The sequence below is a fragment of the Nansenia antarctica genome (assembly GCF_963989245.1).
Source record: "Nansenia antarctica genome assembly, chromosome: 16".
In the NCBI taxonomy this organism is placed as follows: Eukaryota; Metazoa; Chordata; class Actinopteri; order Argentiniformes; family Microstomatidae; genus Nansenia; species Nansenia antarctica.
The window spans coordinates 14,453,341-14,471,456 of record NC_137686.1 but is presented as its reverse complement, the minus strand read 5'-3'; the positions used below and the strand labels follow the sequence as shown (position 1 = coordinate 14,471,456).

Genomic DNA, 18,116 nt, shown 5'->3' with positions numbered 1-18,116 from the left:
GCAGTTAAGTTAAGTACAGTCGAGCCGAAGCCTACTCTGTCCTTAACTTATCTTCCCCACAGTGGGCCAGATCCAAGCTATTCCTGGCATCATTGTCTGCCCCCCCGTCCGTCCCGCCCACCAGCCGTCCCGTCCGTCCCGTCCATCCCCCCTGAGCGTTCCTGTTAGTCTCCTATGCATTCTGTGCATTTGGCTGCTTCAGATGGCCTTACAAGGACATTAGCTGCAGAGAGAGAGAGAGAGAGAGAGAGCAGCAGCAGAGGCAGGACTGGCCTGGCTCAATCCCCGGCTGGAACAACAGCCAGGAGGTTTTTATCAGCTGGCTGTAGTTCTGTAGTCTGCTCTTCACAACCATGATGTCACCACAGAGTCCCGAAGGACGGGCCCGTTATCACCAGAGGCCTGGCCCAACCCTCCACACGCACCCACCCACCCACCCAGAGTTCAGCCAATCACCGAGAGGATCGCTGGTTTTCTTTGGCCAATCGAGCAGAGGGTTACTGCCCGGTGCAGCCTCACCTCCTCCCTCCATGGCCTGGAGTGGTAGTACACACGTGAAGGCCTTGCGATTTGTGGTCAAAACAAATGTGGTCCTATCTCTCAAATGTGGCCGTATCCCAGACTGATGTTCTCTCAGCGGTTTGAACACGTTTGGAATGTATAAACATCCCAACGTCTATGCTGCGTGGTTTGGCTGAGTGTGTTGACTAGTTTGTCTACATGTTGTGTGGTGTGTTGCAGTGTGTCGTGTTGTGACATTGTTCTGTAGAGTGACTGACCACCATGTTGTTCTGTAGAGTGACTGACCACCATGTTGTTCTGTAGAGTGACTGACCACCATGTTGTTCTGTAGAGTGACTGACCACCATGATGTTCTGTAGAGTGACTGACCACCATGTTGTTCTGTAGAGTGACTGACCACCATGTTGTTCTGTAGAGTGACTGACCACCATGTTGTTCTGTAGAGTGACTGACCACCATGTTGTTCTGTAGAGTGACTGACCACCATGTTGTTCTGTAGAGTGACTGACCACCATGTTGTTCTGTAGAGTGACTGACCACCATGTTGTTCTGTAGAGTGACTGACCACCATGCTGTTCTTCCCTGCAGGAGCGTTCATGTTCCCCTACTTCATCATGCTGGTGTTCTGCGGCATCCCCCTCTTCTTCCTGGAGCTGTCGTTCGGCCAGTTCGCCAGCCAGGGCTGTCTGGGCGTCTGGAGGATCAGCCCCATCTTCAAAGGTGAGCTGTCGCTGCACGTGACCATCTGTCCCCTGTCCCCTGTCCCCTGCTGCTATACGATCTGAGTCCATATCATCATAACTCTGATGGAGCGTCTCCCAGCATGACGAGCGTCTCCAGTTATGTTGACGTTCTGCAGTTGGCGACACTCGGACGTTCGAGGTGATGTCGGTTATCAACTCGTCGGTCAGCCAATTAGTGACGCTTACAAAACACAAACTTGAGAGAGAGAGAGAGAGAGAGAGAGAGAGAGAGAGAGAGAGATTGAGCAGTGTGTAGACACAGAAAGAGACACAGAGTGAGAGGGAAATGCCAAAAGACCGATAGATAGAGAGAGACACACACACACACACACACACACACACACACACTTTGTGCAAAGTCTTAGTAAAGACGCTCCACATTCACCACGGTGGTGTTTAAGGCGAAGCCAAAAATCCTGTCAGGTGACCAGACTACAATACCACCACGGGCTGCCTCTCAACGGCCTACAGTTGAGTTGCTGTACATACAACATAAAAAAAGCCTCCAATACCTTTTTCCAATCCTCCTTCCACTGATGGAAATGAGATGTGTAACATGTTCAAACAAACCCTTTATTCAATTCACCTTTTTGCCATCGCACAGTGTTGGAGCCATATTAGGGCCTTTTGAGTTCAGTTAAGAAAATCTATTAATGAGATATTTTGTGTTTATTTTGTGTTGAAAATTATGAAATGTTTTGTTTACCTTTTTGATGTTTGATGTAGGATTGATCACCTACCTGATATTGAGCTAATTACTGTGAGGATGCACCTGGTAGATGGCTTTATATAGGAGATCAAAATGTGTGTTCACCAGGGAATGGTGGATCTGATTATGTTTTGAATCGCACAGCGGGTTGCAGTGTATCGTACAGAGCTCAAGAGATCCATATAACGTATTACTTTAAGAAAGTCAACCTTAGTTTGGTTTAGTTTAATAAATTGTTTTATTTTATAATTCCGACTACGAGTGCTTTCATGGAGTGTTAATTCGGGAAACATCTACCATAACCTCAGTGACTAAATGGATGTATGAGACGGGGATTAGTCACTTCACACAGAGTCCAACGAAATGTGTTTTTTTTGCTCTCTGCACAGAGGTCAGCCATAGTCAGCGCCCCTGGAGCAATTAGGGGTTCAGTGCCTTGCTCAAGGGCGTGACGGCAGTGGTAGGCACCTCAGATATGATGCTATTATCTCTCTCTAATGCCCCCCTCCCTCCTTCCCACCTTCCTTCCCCCCTCCCTAGGCGTGGGCTACGGGATGATGGTGGTGTCCACGTACATCGGCATCTACTACAACGTGGTGGTCTGCATCGCCTTCTACTACTTCTTCAGCTCCATGACCAGCCTGCTGCCCTGGACCTACTGCAACAACCCCTGGAACACGCCGTCGTGCAGCGGCGTGGTCTCCGGGCGCCTCAACGTGACCTCCGCAGCCGCCGCCATCGCTGCCAACACCACCAAAGTGGTCGCGGGCGTGGCCGAGGTCGTCAACCGCACCAAGAGGACCAGCCCCAGTGAGGAGTACTGGAAGTAAGAACCAGAATCAGAATCAGAATCATAATCATAATCAGAGAATCAGAGTAAAATGATTTGCCGTTGGTTCCTCAACATTGACATTGCAGCATTCAGATACCAAAAAAACACAGTAATAACATAATAATAATAAGGAACGTAAGTAAGTAAAAAAGTAACCCTCAGGCACCCTAGGGCAGCGCTCGGGGGGACACAGGAGCTCTCTCTGGTCCTGTCTGTCTGACCCGGGAGTTCAGTTGAACTTCAGTGATGAATTTAAATTAAATGATATGGAAATGTCAGTTTCTCTGGTTCTGCTAGACGTGTTTGATGTAGTTGTTGTAAGTTCAAAGTGTTCTGGTTAAAGCCTGGGGGTGCTGGGGAGGTGTGTGTGTGTGTGTGTGTGTGTGTGTGTGTGTGTGTGTGTGTGTGTGTGTGTGAGTGTGTGTGCGTGTGTGTGTGTGTGGTTGGGAGGAGGGGGGTGTTTCTCTTGTGTGTCTTGGCGAGAGCTCTCTTTATAAGACATAAATCTCAACAGGAATCTGGATAAATAAATACATTAAAGCCGCTGGCAAGATTGGAAGACACTGACATTAACACTAGACGCCCCAGGCCTCGTTACTAACCAACGTCTAGAGACTCCGTTTGTTGGCGTTAGTGTAACAGTGGAGTGACTAAATTAGATCACTACCATGCAAACAATGACAAACTGGTTTTGTTGAGTCAGGACATAATAATAATAATAATAATTATATCACATGTATTTTAAAGATATATATTAGACTTTGTTAGTGTAACTGTACGGTACTCTACAGTTAAAATGAACTTAAAGCTTAATTAAAAAAAACAGTCAAATCGCAAACAAAACACGTAAAAATACAACACAAATCCGTGGGCGACATCCATGCCCCGCCATGAAAACCACATTCAAAACAAATATACAGTTGCGTCGTACATATGCCTGTTTTTAAACCGGTAAATCAGCCATACAGGAACCAAGAGGGGTTAGGGTTAGGTTTACTAACACACACACACACACACACACACACACACACACACACACACACACACACACACAGTGTGCTCAAAGTCTGAAGTATAGACAATCAGATATTCACCACGGTGGTATTAAGACAAGGCCAAATATCCGGTCAGGTGACACGACGACAATACCACACCGGAACCAAGAGGGGTTATGGTTAAGGGGGGGGGTTTGAGGCAAAGCCCGCTACGACGATTTTTTTTCTTTGCATAAAACTAGAGGGTGAGGAAAAATATGATATCATACAGTGATGAGAGAAGAGCATGCCACTTTTATTGTTAGTTATTATGGTTCTGAGTTGTGTTCTGTGAGACAGCTCCTCACCTTGGCCTGTGTGCTCTTTGTTGTTCTCATCAATCAGGTGGAGACAGGTGAGATAGTTAGATAGAGAGATAGAGAGATAGAGAGATAGAGAGATACAACAACGAAAAACAAGATAATTGAATAATAGAATAAAGTAAAATTAAAAAAGAAACATATATAGACATCTGAAACATTACAACGCAGTAAACAACAGTCTAGTATGATTTAACATCCCCCAGCCTGACTCTGATCATGCCCATGGAGTCAGCCGGAGGAGGAGATGTACAGTGTTATTGTGGCAGGCACTAACCAAGCTGCATACTGCTACATGCAGGGTGATGTCAGATACCCAGATGGGGCTTCCATACTATGTACACATAGATAATCACTCGAGCTAATTTCCTAAGACAATAATACTTTATGATAATATACAGTATGAGAGAGTGACGGCTGGGGAGTATAGTTGTTTTATTGTCCCCTGTAAAGACGAGAGAATGGCGCCCATTCAAAGGCGAGCCTGCGGCGGCCCAGCTAGCTTAATGACTTTAGAAACGCTTTGTGCCTCTGCGTCCGTTGGTCGTGGCGTCCCTTTACCGTGAAAGGGTGTCTTGTTCGTCCTAGCTGTCTGTAGACGTCACCCCATTGTGTTTGTCAGAGTTTGTGTTTTCCTATGCGGGGCAGCATTGACTTGTGGGATTGCTGTACAGCAAGGGTATATCTGAACAATTGTCCCACTATTATCTCTTAACGAATGAACACGTAGCTTTGTTTGTCCCTGCGGCAGTCTATAGTCTAAATGTATTCCGTTGTCGTGGCTGTTATGGTTGTTGTTGTTGTTGTTGTTGTTGTAATAGACGTCATCTCGAACCCAGTCTCTATCTTTGCTACACTTGCTGCGTCACCTCTCCTCAGACACGTGTGTCATTTCCGTGCGGTGATGTCTGTACACTGTACATGTCTCCAGACCGTTGTTGTTTTTGTTGTTGTAGTAAAGGGTATTGAGAAGCTACTCTCTGTCTCTCTGATTCATGTGTTGCCTCCCCCTCTCCTCAGACACTACGTGCTGGACATCTCAGATGACATCGGTAACTTCGGCGAGGTGCGGCTGCCGATCCTGGGCTGCCTGGCCATCTCCTGGGTGGTGGTCTTCCTCTGCCTCATCAGGGGGGTCAGGACCTCAGGCAAGGTGAGCTAACGCTCTCTCTACAGTGTGTGTGAGTGAGTGAGAGTGTGAGTCTGCATCCATGTGTGTGGGGGTGGGTGTGTGTGTGTGTGTGTGTGTGTGGTGTCCTGACTCCATGTCTCTGTCCACCAGGTGGTGTATTTCACAGCCACGTTCCCCTACCTGGTGCTGACCATCCTGTTCGTGCGGGGCATCACCCTGGAGGGGGCCGCCACCGGCATCTGGTACTACCTGACCCCCCAGTGGCACGTGATCCTGGACGCCAAGGTAGGTTCCCAGCGTTGTGGAAGACCACGTATTAAAAAAGAAATAAACAAAACTAAGTCGGAATATTTGGTCGGTTTGCCGACTTGTTCCTGCTTTGTCACCAGCTGTTGTCACATGTAGAAGTAGTCTATAGTAGAAGTCTACAGAAGTGTAGAAGTAGTCTATAGAAGTGTGTGAGCATGTGAGCTGACAGCAGCGGGGGGGGGGGGAGTGAGAGACGCTTTGCTGGAGCAAGGTGCGTAAAACACAACGTTAGTGTAAAAAATATGTTCTAGTTTGTTATGAGACTGTGGGCCGTCACAGTCTGGGTAATTAATGGGAAACACTGAGTCAGTGGGCAGTGGTGTAGTCTACGTGATACGCAGGACTACGCCGTATACCCACTAGGAAAGGCCAAAGGACGTAACAGCGTTTTGTGACAGAACTTTCACACTTTCATTCATAAAATTCACCCCGTCCGTGTTACGAAGGACTTGACTTTTGGACCATTGGAACTGACCATAGCGTCATATACCATCAACGGGGGGGGGGGGGGGGGGGAATGCGACATGAAATATGTCAAAATGCAGCACTATCATGCACAGATCAGCCTTATAACATGTCATGTTAGATATATAACGTTACACAGGGAGCGCAGATGTATTTCTATGTATTTCGAAATGAACGATAAGAGGCTAGGAGGGAAAGATCCTAGTATACCCACTGCTGTAGGGCTTAATAGGACGGCAGTTACAATACAGAGGGTTGGCAAGGAAATGCGGCTCTATGTATATTGTTAATAGCTAAGCATAACTAATTTGACTCCCAAGTAATTTAATTATAATTAACACAATGTGCTAAATATTGTTGAGTGTGCTGAATTAGTGTGAGAATGGCCAACGTTTGAATGAATCAAATGAGGCTTTAATAATACTGTTTACCATGATTACATGGAATTATTATTAAATGATCACATTATTACATGATGTTTATCTGAAGTAAATACTTCATAGAAACATGTTCCATCCTACCCTCACTGGCTGTCACTTGGCCCATATACGTACTGTAGGCCCGGGGTCCAAGGTTTTACCTCACCAGGAGAAACTCCAGGCCCCAGGGAGAGAGAGTTTTTACGTCTCGTAGACTGAACTAAGAAACTCCTGATCCTACTTAGTTCCGTAGGCGGATCTCAGGGCTGTTTTATGCAGTGATGTAACCTGTCTGTCTGTCTGTCTTCCTGCCTCTCTCTCTGCCTGCCTGCCTGCCTGTCTCTCTGCCTCTCTGTCTGTGTGCCTGTCTTTCTGCCTGCCTATCTGTTTCTCTGCCTGTCTGTCTGCCTGTCTCTCTCTCTGCCTGCCTGCCTGTATGTCTCTCTGCCTCTGTCTGTGTGCCTGCCTATCTCTGTGTTTGTCTATCTGTTTCCCTGTCTGTCTGTCTGCCTGCCTCTCTCTCTGCCTGCCTGTCTGTCTGCCTCTCTGTCTGTCTGTCTGTCTGTCTGTCTAGGTGTGGGGCGATGCTGCCTCTCAGATCTTCTACTCTCTGGGCTGTGCCTGGGGAGGACTCATCACCATGGCGTCCTATAACAAGTTCCACAACAACTGCTACAGGTAGGCTGCCACACACAGGTAGGCTGTAACACACAGGTAGGCTGCCACACACTCTCCTCCATATCCCCGTCCCTCTCTAACTCTCCTCTCACTGCTAGGGCCAAAACCATGTGTACCAAAACAACCCCTAGCCATAATACACACACACACACACACACACACACACCTGATATTTGTAATGAGGTGAAATGGTGTGTGTGTAAGCCACCGTAAGCCTGGGGGTAGTTACGCTGAGGGAAGTAATTTTGAGTCCTGGTAAGCCCGAGGCTGTCCAGTTAATTTGTACTGCTCAAACTCCAGTAACTCAGCCTCCCGGCCTTCTGCCTGTTCTTAAAAGGTTCTCTCTTCAGCACCACCTTGTGGTCAAAAGGATGAACTGTCTTTTACACCGGTCAATGATAAATAACTCAAAAGAAAGAAAGACGTTCATCTGCTAGTCTGAAGGAAAGAAAGACATTCATCTGCTAGTCATTGTAGTATGATAATGACTTTTAGATTTGTTTATTATTATCTAGCGTCTGGAAGTATGTTGTCTATGATTATTGTCCGAATCAGAATCAGAATTATTTTATTTGGCCAAGTATATTTGCATATATACAGGAAAGTGAGGTTGGTGCAAAGAAGTTGACTTGGTGAGGTTGTGTAAGTAACGACCTAACCTGTCTTCTATTCTTCATCTCGTACGCTAACAATCTTCTCTTCCTGTTCTCCTCCCGTTTCCTCTCCCCTGATTGGCCCGGACACAGAGACAGCATCATCATCAGCATAACCAACTGCGCGACCAGCGTCTACGCCGGGTTCGTGATCTTCTCCATCCTGGGCTTCATGGCCCACCACCTCAACGTGGACGTGTCGGAGGTGGCCGACCACGGCCCGGGCCTGGCCTTCGTGGCCTACCCAGAAGCCCTCACTCTGCTGCCCATCTCGCCCTTCTGGTCGCTGCTCTTCTTCTTCATGCTCATCCTGCTGGGCCTGGGGACCCAGGTGAGGCTGGGAGGGACTCAACCACCACAGGCCACACACACACACACACACACACACACCCCCAGATTGTCGGAATAGGCTTGTTGTTGTTATTGTTGTTTTGTTGGGTTTCCAGTTCTCCGTCATTCTCTTTAAGCTCTTCAAGCACATCGACATAGTGACATAACAGCAAGTACGTCAAACAAAGTGTACTATAGTATTAGTATACTTCATAGTATAGTATGTTTTTACCCATCCTCCACGACGCCATCTGGTCCAGTGAAAACGGGTTTCTGAGAGAGGAGTGGTACTGATGCTGACCTCCGGGTCCGTATGGGCGGCTGTGGCTGTCGAGCCGGCGTCTAACGATCTTCTTCCCCCCGTGTGTAGTTCTGCCTGCTGGAGACCCTGGTGACGGCCATCGTGGACGAGATCGGAACCGACTGGATCATGAGGAACAAGACGGTGGTCACCGCGGGCGTCGCTATCGTGGGCTTCCTCCTGGGGGTGCCACTCACCACACAGGTAAGGGCTGAGACGCACACGCACTTCACGCACTCGCACACGTGCACCTCATGCACTCACACACATGGACACACACATGGACGCACGCACGCACACCACACACACACGGTCGTGCACCACACACACACACCCCCACGGTCGTGCACCACACACACACACACACACACACACACACACACACACACACACACACACACAGTGTGCTGCCGTGGCGTATAACCCATCTGTGGTGTGGTGTGTGTAGGCAGGGATATACTGGCTGCTGATCATGGACAACTACGCTGCTAGCTTCTCGCTGGTCTTCATTTCCTGCATCATGTGCATCTGCGTCATGTACGTCTATGGTGAGTCACGCATCCATTCTACTCATTTCTATATCTATAGTGAGTCTCCTCCATTCATTTGTATAGGGTGGATCAAATCGTTTCCCATTGACACAGATGCATGAGTTAGTGGGTGGTGCGATTCTTGAGTCTCACGCGAAAAAACTGCCTCACTTTTCATCCCAAAACGTTCCCGTTCTCATACCTCCATCCGAGTGGCAGAATGATCCACCCTCCACGTCTCTCTCTCTCTCTCTCTCTCTCTCTCTCTCTCTCTCTCTCTCTCTCTCTCTCTCTCTCTCCAGGACACGAGCGGTACTTCAAGGACGTTGAGATGATGCTGGGCTTCCCGCCTCCCATCTTCTTCAGGGTGTGCTGGAGATTCGTCTCACCTGTCATCATCTTTGTAAGTGGACCAATCAGAGACCAGCGTTACTAGAAACCCACCAGCAGGGGGCGCTTAGTGGCGTAGCACACTAATGCGCATACCGCGTCATTGCGAGGTTCCTGGTTCGATTCAGACCCTCGACACATCTTGCATGTCATCCCTCCTCTCTCAGTGAAAGAAATAGAAGCCGCACACTCAGGTCCCAGATGGCCGTAGCCTTTGTCAAGTCTTAAATACATACAAACAGTGCAAGACAGCAATTATATAGTCAGGTAGGCTGATTGAATAGATCGCACCTGTGAAGGCACACCTGAGTGGAATTACAATGACGTACGTCGTGACATAAGTACATGAATCAAAACAATCATTATCACAAGTGGGCTATATACCCACCAGCAGGGGGCGCTATATACACCAACTCAAGGTTCTAGGCACATGAATAGATTTATCGGTGAAGGCTAGATATAAATACCATGTAGCCTAATGCATAGGGATGAGTCCTGAGAGAAGAAAAGAAAAGAATCATACAATATATAGAGACGGGGGGCGGGGGGGGCTGGGTGGGAAACACATCATCTGACCAACTCTTAAATAACAGCTGGAAAAGTATTAACACTAAATCTACACGGTGCAGCTGAAACATCAGATCTGAAAAAGGGCGTCCATAAGCTGATGTGTCAGATAACAGCGTGGCCGAGTAACATCAAAGTCCCTATAGATAGATAACGTTACAGGAAACATTTGAATTCAAATTCAACGTTCAAACCACGAGAAGACAAAGTGTTCAAGTAGTGAATGTAGAAGTTGTCATCCCTCCTCTCTCACCCATTCCTTCCTGTCAATCTCTACTGGCACGCTGTCCCAGTAAAAGCAGAAATACCCTGAAAATATAGAATGAAAAAACACACCAGCTGACGTGTTCTAAGAACATGGACCTCCATCCGGCATGGCTCGATTTCACACGTAAGCCTTGTGGGCTGAAAACAAGGAAGAATAGTCGTGCACATTATGACATATTGATCGAGATCTCAGGATGTTAGTCCCAATATGTGTTTCACACACCTGTCCCGATGAGTACGTATGTGCTAGTATGTCTCCAGTATGAGTACGTATGTGCTAGTATGTCTCCAGTATGAGTACGTATGTGCTCGTATGTCTCCTGTATGAGTACGTATGTGCTAGTATGTCTCCAGTATGAGTACATATGTGCTAGTATGTCTCCAGTATGAGTATGTATGTGCTCGTATGTCTCCAGTATGAGTACATATGTGCTAGTATGTCTCCAGTATGAGTACATATGTGCTAGTATGTCTCCAGTATGAGTACATATGTGCTAGTATGTCTCCAGTATGAGTACATATGTGCTCGTATGTCTCCAGTATGAGTACATATGTGCTCGTATGTCTCCAGTATGAGTACATATGTGCTAGTATGTCTCCAGTATGAGTACATACAGTATGTGCTAGTATGTCTCCAGTATGAGTACATATGTGCTAGTATGTCTCCAGTATGAGTACATATGTGCTAGTATGTCTCCAGTATGAGTACATATGTGCTCGTATGTCTCCAGTATGAGTACGTATGTGCTCGTATGTCTCCAGTATGAGTACGTATGTGCTAGTATGTCTCCAGTATGAGTACATATGTGCTCGTATGTCTCCAGTATGAGTACATATGTGCTCGTATGTCTCCAGTATGAGTACATATGTGCTAGTATGTCTCCAGTATGAGTACATACAGTATGTGCTAGTATGTCTCCAGTATGAGTACATATGTGCTAGTATGTCTCCAGTATGAGTACATATGTGCTAGTATGTCTCCAGTATGAGTACATATGTGCTCGTATGTCTCCAGTATGAGTACATATGTGCTCGTATGTCTCCAGTATGAGTACATATGTGCTAGTATGTCTCCAGTATGAGTACATACAGTATGTGCTAGTATGTCTCCAGTATGAGTACATATGTGCTAGTATGTCTCCAGTATGAGTACATATGTGCTAGTATGTCTCCAGTATGAGTACATATGTGCTCGTATGTCTCCAGTATGAGTACATATGTGCTAGTATGTCTCCAGTATGAGTACATATGTGCTAGTATGTCTCCAGTATGAGTACATATGTGCTCGTATGTCTCCAGTATGAGTACGTATGTGCTCGTATGTCTCCAGTATGAGTACGTATGTGCTAGTATGTCTCCAGTATTCTCCACCAATAACTAAACACAAGGTGTTTCCTGTTTCCAGTTTATCCTGATCTTCACGGTGATCCAGTACAAGCCCATCACCTACAACGACTACGTCTACCCGCGGTGGTCTCTGATCATTGGCTTCCTCATGGCTCTTTCCTCCGTCATCTGCATACCCATCTACGCTCTCTACAAGACCTACAAGTCACCAGGCAACACGTTTATGGAGGTAAATACATTTTGACATGATTGGCATTTAGCAGACGGCCTATAATTAGTGCAGATCTGTGTTTGTTATGTCGAGCAGACATTTGGATCACTGTATTTTTGTCGGTGCCCCCTTTTGGACAAATGGCACGCTCTATAGAAGTGTGATCAAACTGAAACAAAATTAAGGAAAAACAAAACAACAAAAAGAAAATGTGTGTAAAAGAAACATGATTCATATTGTTTACTGTAGAATAACAATCGTAACCACGATTCCCAACTGCTCCCCCTGTCTGTAACAACTGACACATACATGTCCCGTACATCTCAATGACCTTTGACCTTTTTGCCTACAGCGGTTGAAGTACGCAAGTAGGCCGGACCCCAAGTGGGGCCCGGGCCTCCAGGAGCACAGGATAGGTCGCTACGCACCGGCGGGGGCCGAGGGGCCGCAGGAGGCGTGCCCGCTGAAGGAGAAAGAGAAGGAGGAGCTGAAGGGAGAGATTAGTCTAACCATCCAGGGCAGCAACGGATCCACACAAACATAGAGTCCACCCTGATCACAAACATAGAGCCCCCCCCCTCCACCCTGATCCCCACACCTCCCCCTCCCACCCCTGGCTCAGCACCCCACCCTCCCCTTCCCCTCCCCTCAACCCCCCTTTCCCACAACACACCGTGGGGGAGAGACCCCTCTCTGGAGACCTTTACATATTGGTTAAAACCAATAAAAATTGGTTCGTCAATGTCATGCAAAATATTATATTTGTTTCACGTAATTTAATAATGCCGTTTTTTTTTTTTTTTTTTTTTTGTGTAAAACATTTTGTTTCTCTTCATATGCAGGAGTTGAAGTAGTCATGTTGAATATGGTACAAACTGTGTGTATGTTAGACAGTACAGTACACAATTTTCTCCTTTCTCTGCTAACCAACTAGCGACAGTGCAGGCAGTTTCAAAGCTGGAGACCAAAATGTTCTTTAGTGGGTCATTGTCGCAGACAGCCAAATGACATCACAGAGACTTTTTTATGTCTTTTTGCGTTGTTGTCATAGCTTGTTGTAACTTCCGGCGCTCACTGCCCTCAACTGTAGTCCATCATTGTTGTGTTCTTTGCTGCTTTAAAGGTTATCCAGAACAACACTTAGCATGACTGTTGTCCGAGTAAGTACAGTTAGTCGATGGCTACTGTACTCAGCTCTCAAATACTCGCTACAAGTACATACTAAATATACAGTTAAGATGTTACATCCAACATTAGCAAAACAACAAATATATCGATTCCCCTAAACATGCGCAGAGAATGTTGGTCTCCAGCTTTTGGAACAGCTACCCTAGTGGTAGTCTTGTTTGGTCAGACTTACAACATTATTACAACGTGACTTACAAGGTTATTACAACGTGACCTAGAACGTTATTACAACATTATTACCACGTGACTTCCAGCGGTCTGGCCGGGGAGACTTATCTGAAGCACAAGACCTCCCAATGCCCATACTCAGGGTCCCAAAAGATTAACTTTACTGAACAACACGCTCAATATACCTGAATACATGTTTCTTCGATTATGGTGGGCTTTGCATAAGATGGGGAACAAAAAAAGACAACCATAACCATTTGTCAGATAACAAAACAAAATGGATGGATGGATGCAACTCTTGTCTGTATGTAAACAGTGCCATGTCATTATCAGTCTTCCAGGCATTCTCATGCGAAATGCACCTTGAGATTGTGGCGTCTCGCACACGTGAAGGGAGCGGTAGATTGGCGAAACAGAAGAAGCAGCTAGCATAACATTTGAGTATTTTGGTTGCATCATCATCATAGTCTATGTTACTCACAAGTAAGATTTGCCGCCCCAAGAAGGCATGTTACCAAAAACATGTTCAACATGCATGAACTTTATAATATCTCGGTGGCATATAGGTGAAGTATTGTGTCTTTTTTTTGTTAACTTTTTGTTTCTGTTTTTCAAATCGGAGAGTACTCGCCATCTGCGGGTTTCTCTGCTGAGGAAACTAAATGTATTTACAGGCATTTTGGATGCTCTGAGCCAAGTAGTCGTGTGATTGGATGTTGTGGAACAGGAAGGAGAGAGGCCATTGGTTGGCCCGGAGATTGGAGCTTCTAGGGCTCCAGAAGAAGAAAAAAAAAAAAAAAACATAAGTCATCTTTACTGAATTATGTAGTTTATATGTAGTTGTATAGTATCGTTCTCTCAATAGAATTGTCTTATTTTATCTTTCATTATTGTAAAGTAACATAGTAAATAATTATAAGGAGAAAAAAACATGTTTATTTTGTAAAGAAGCTACAGTATCTTAAGAAATAACCGTAATGTTTACCATTCCTCACTCATGACTTGATTTTTGTTGGTAATTGTTATTTTTCGGGGGGGGGGAGGGGGGGTGGGGTGTGTGGGCGGTGCTACATTTCAGTCACTTTGTGGCAGGATGCTATGTGGGGGTTGGGGGGGAGTAGCCATGTTCTCACACAGGCTGCTGGAATTGGCAATTCTCAAGAACTCCCTTCTCTCCATACGATACAATGCATCATTATGTATACCATCCGTTCCAGTGCATGTGTGTGCAGTGGGGCGAGGCCCATGGTGACAATGTGGGCTGCTGCTGCAGCTGCTGCGCCATGCGCTGGTGGAGAGAGGCAGTCTTGCAATACAGCTGCTAAACCGTGCTAGAGCATCGTGCATATTGAGAAATCTTTCTTTTTTTTCTTTTTTTTAACAGTATCATCACTGTATATAATATTCAACACCTGACTGCATCAACCCAGTGATCCGCTGTCATAGCATACACAAATTGTTCTCTTTCCTTCCTTCCTTCCTTCCTTCCTTCCTTCCTTCCCTTCTGTTTTGCAACTCAGTTTTCTCTGTGGTAAAAGTGTTACCACAGTTACCCAGGCGACCTTATCTGAAACAAAAACAAACCCTGCAGTCCATTTCTGACACACCGGGGAGTCACTGGTGGTTTGAATACAGAAAGTATTTGGTTATCTGAACTAAATGACAGACAAGAGCACAGCAATAGCGACTTAGACGCAGCCCGACACAGACTCGAGCTTTACTTCATTTGGAGACTAGCGTGTTTGTATGACGACTAGAAAAGCACATCGGTCATAGAGTGTTCCTTTGACACGACAAGCACACGTATGTGGCCACCGTAAACAACCTGTTATGCAGAATAGTGTGGTACAGCGGTCCTGATAAGATTAAAAGCACAGGATCTTTAAGCATGATTTTTAACTGTTTTTTAGCTGATGTCTGTTGGGAGTTCCACACAGAGGCCTGTGGATACGTACCATGTCGGTGGTCAAGACAGTAGATTTAAATGTTTGACCTATCAACTGGCTTTGTATGTGATCTCGGTAGATCAATGAAATACACACTGGAGATCCAGGAACACATGGAGGATAGTTTGCTAAATCTTGTATACTATATAAGCAGTATATATATGGCTTTGGACAGTGTTTGATCACGGTATTAATTGACAGTGATGAGTATTATTGTGGCAATGCTGTGTCCGTTATGGACATGTGTTTATTTCCTGTTTCCTCTTGAAACCTTGTGACTTGTAGTCCTATCGGTGTGATTTGTAGTCCTATCTCTCTCTAGTACAGTAGTATGTTAAAGATAACCACCATGCTATTGCACCCCTCTATCTGCTCCCTGCTGTCTCCTCAACTCTTCTATCCTCTATCACTTTGTACAGTAATGTAAAAAAAACAAAATCTTGTGTATGTGTTTTGTTTTAATTTTTTGGGGCCGGGGTAGTTGGGGTATTTTTTTTTTCTTGTAGTAAGATTAGCGGATGTTAAGTGTACTATGTATTCTATGTGTAGTGGATCTGCTACTGCTAAGTCCTTAGATCAGGATAGTATCAGTTTTGATGTCATGTAATTCTAATCAATCAGTAACTATCCATGTTGTCATCTTAACAAACACAAATCTACCTTTTAAAGAGAATTTTTTTTGTACTAAAATAAAACAAACAAAACACAATTTATCGCCAGATTTTAATAATATTGTCTGATATTATTATCCATGTTCTGTGACACCACCTTTATCTTGAAGTTCTAAAAGCCAGCTGATATCAAAAGTATTGCCAAACAAAAAACAGAAAAAAACGTTGGATTTAAACTTGAATTACAAAAGGAATGCTTTTTACAGTGAGCATGTCATGACTATTGGGAAAACGTAAATAACAGTGTTAATATTATATTTCGTATATTGCCAACAGTATTAAAACCTTCAACACGGTATTGTACAGTACATGCAAATGTGCATTTGTGGCAAAATAAAACGCCAAAATCTGTAACATTGTAACTGCAATTAATGTGACATATCAATGTATTCGTGATCTGAGGAGTGGGTTTGATCAAATGGTCTATATATTATATCCCTAGAGAAAAGAAGAATGAATTCATTTTTCACACAACTGATTCTAATCTTTGTCTATGGGGTTCTGTGTGTGAACACATTTGGTGAGATCTACTCCTTTAGAAATCCATATAAAAGCACAGCAGGTAGTCTTGTCCAAGGACATTGCTGTACTGGATAAATCTTCATATTTTCATGGCATTTGTACAGAAAAAAGTCATATTTTTCCATCACCTCATATTGAAATTGCTGTAGTAAGTTTGGATGTGGGAGATGTGCATACACTCTACATGTGACCAGTGCTGAACACTGATGATGATGATGCTAAGCCACTACTGTACTAAAAACTGTGATATTTCTTCTTCTTTGTGATTCCTTCAGATCACGGAAAAAGATCTCTTGAATTTCTTACTCATCAACATAATGTTTTTTTTCATGTTGTTTCAGCACTTTAAATAAGTCATTTTGTGTTTATAAGCAACATTTTAAAATCTCTATATATACACACACACACTTCAATTTTTAAGAAATTAAAATTAAAAAGAATGCCTTTACAATGGTATGCGCAAAACTATTGTGTACACGTGTTGGGCGATGTCGCGTTGCTATGCCAATGTAAATTGTATCCGAGGGGAGGAGTTAAAGCACAAATGAAGTGACCCCCAGTACTGGTATCATATATCATACACACCCTAACCATGTGTCTTGTTTTAGGGCCAAAATCCATTGAATTGTCTTTAGTCATGTCAGCTGTATATCGTACTGTTCAATTACAAAAATGGTAAATAAAATCTATTTTAAAGATCAACTTCCTGGTGTGCGATGTCCCGTTTGTGTCAGTGCTATAGTTACTATAGTTACGATGGTTACTGGAGGTAGACTCCAGTTCTATGAGTGGAGCTGAGGCCCATAGGGGAGCTCTGCTGCTATTGGTTTACCCCACTAACTAATGGCGCTTTTCAACTACCAACCCGAACCGGGCCACATTTGCATCCGTGCCGTGCCGTACTTTCAGAAACGCTTCTCCATTATACTGAGCGACCCGGGACTGTAGGTGGAGTTACGTGTCGTAAGAGCACTTCACTGTAATAAGTGCCGCTATACAGCTCAACAGGGGAAATGCGATAAGAATTATGTCAAAATGCAGCACTATCATGCACAGATCAGCCTTAAAACATGTAACGTTAAGTGCCTATTACTTGCCGCTTTCAGTTCGTCACATCAACGGGGGAAATGCGAGATGAACTCTACGCGAGTTCCATAAATTCCTAAATAAAGTCCTAAAGTGTTCCCCCTTTCCACTGGTAATAAGGAATTGGCAAGAATAGATCGATATAAATAGATCAACATTTAAAAACAGATGAAGAGAATGATTACAATATAGACATAAAAGTGTTATTACTGGAACTGTATTCTATTAGCGGGATAAAGCACTCTCTCTATTTCAGGCTAAACTGTGCAGTGTAGCCGGCGTCCTGGTTCCTCCAGCAACCGGACACTTCCATAAATAACAACAAATATGTAATATGTAAATATGTATAATACCACGTTCATTGATAAAATGAAGCCAGGGATGGAAAGGGGTGATGGCAGTTTTAGAAGGGGGATGATGAAGCGCTGGACTATGGAACGGCACAGCACAGCACAACAGGGGGGAAATGCGATAAGAATTATGTCAAAATGCAGCACCATCATGCACAGATCAGCCTTAAAACATGTAACGTTAGATATATAACGTTATACAGGGAGCGATGTATTTCTACGGAAAGGCTGTGCTTCTCTCATTGTGTGTGCTTTGTGTGTTGTGTGTGCTTCTCTCATTGGAATGACGCGGGGCTCAAGCGCTGTCTTGCTGGTAGTCAAATATATTTATTTATACAGCATATGGATGTTACGTGCCTGTTACTTGCCGCTTTCAGTTCGAGTAGATTTGTAGTTTAGATCTCGCAAACAGGGATAAAGGGAGCA

General features: G+C 44.7%; 1 protein-coding gene across 3 annotated transcripts in view; it reads left to right on the top strand.

Moving 5' to 3' along the window:
• Positions 1-16,957, top strand: part of slc6a9 (solute carrier family 6 member 9) — a 57,390-nt gene extending 40,433 nt beyond the window's left edge. For all 3 annotated transcript variants that reach the window (XM_080546372.1, XM_080546371.1, XM_080546373.1), the window contains 11 exons: positions 1,111-1,242; positions 2,515-2,800; positions 5,181-5,313; positions 5,443-5,577; positions 7,060-7,163; positions 7,910-8,147; positions 8,517-8,651; positions 8,896-8,995; positions 9,280-9,380; positions 11,607-11,777; positions 12,112-16,957. In XM_080546372.1, the coding sequence (XP_080402498.1) occupies positions 1,111-1,242; positions 2,515-2,800; positions 5,181-5,313; positions 5,443-5,577; positions 7,060-7,163; positions 7,910-8,147; positions 8,517-8,651; positions 8,896-8,995; positions 9,280-9,380; positions 11,607-11,777; positions 12,112-12,303 (1,727 nt within the window). In that variant the 3' untranslated portion in view covers positions 12,304-16,957. The remainder of the gene's footprint in view (positions 1-1,110; positions 1,243-2,514; positions 2,801-5,180; positions 5,314-5,442; positions 5,578-7,059; positions 7,164-7,909; positions 8,148-8,516; positions 8,652-8,895; positions 8,996-9,279; positions 9,381-11,606; positions 11,778-12,111) is intronic.
• The last annotated feature ends 1,159 nt before the right edge of the window (positions 16,958-18,116 follow it).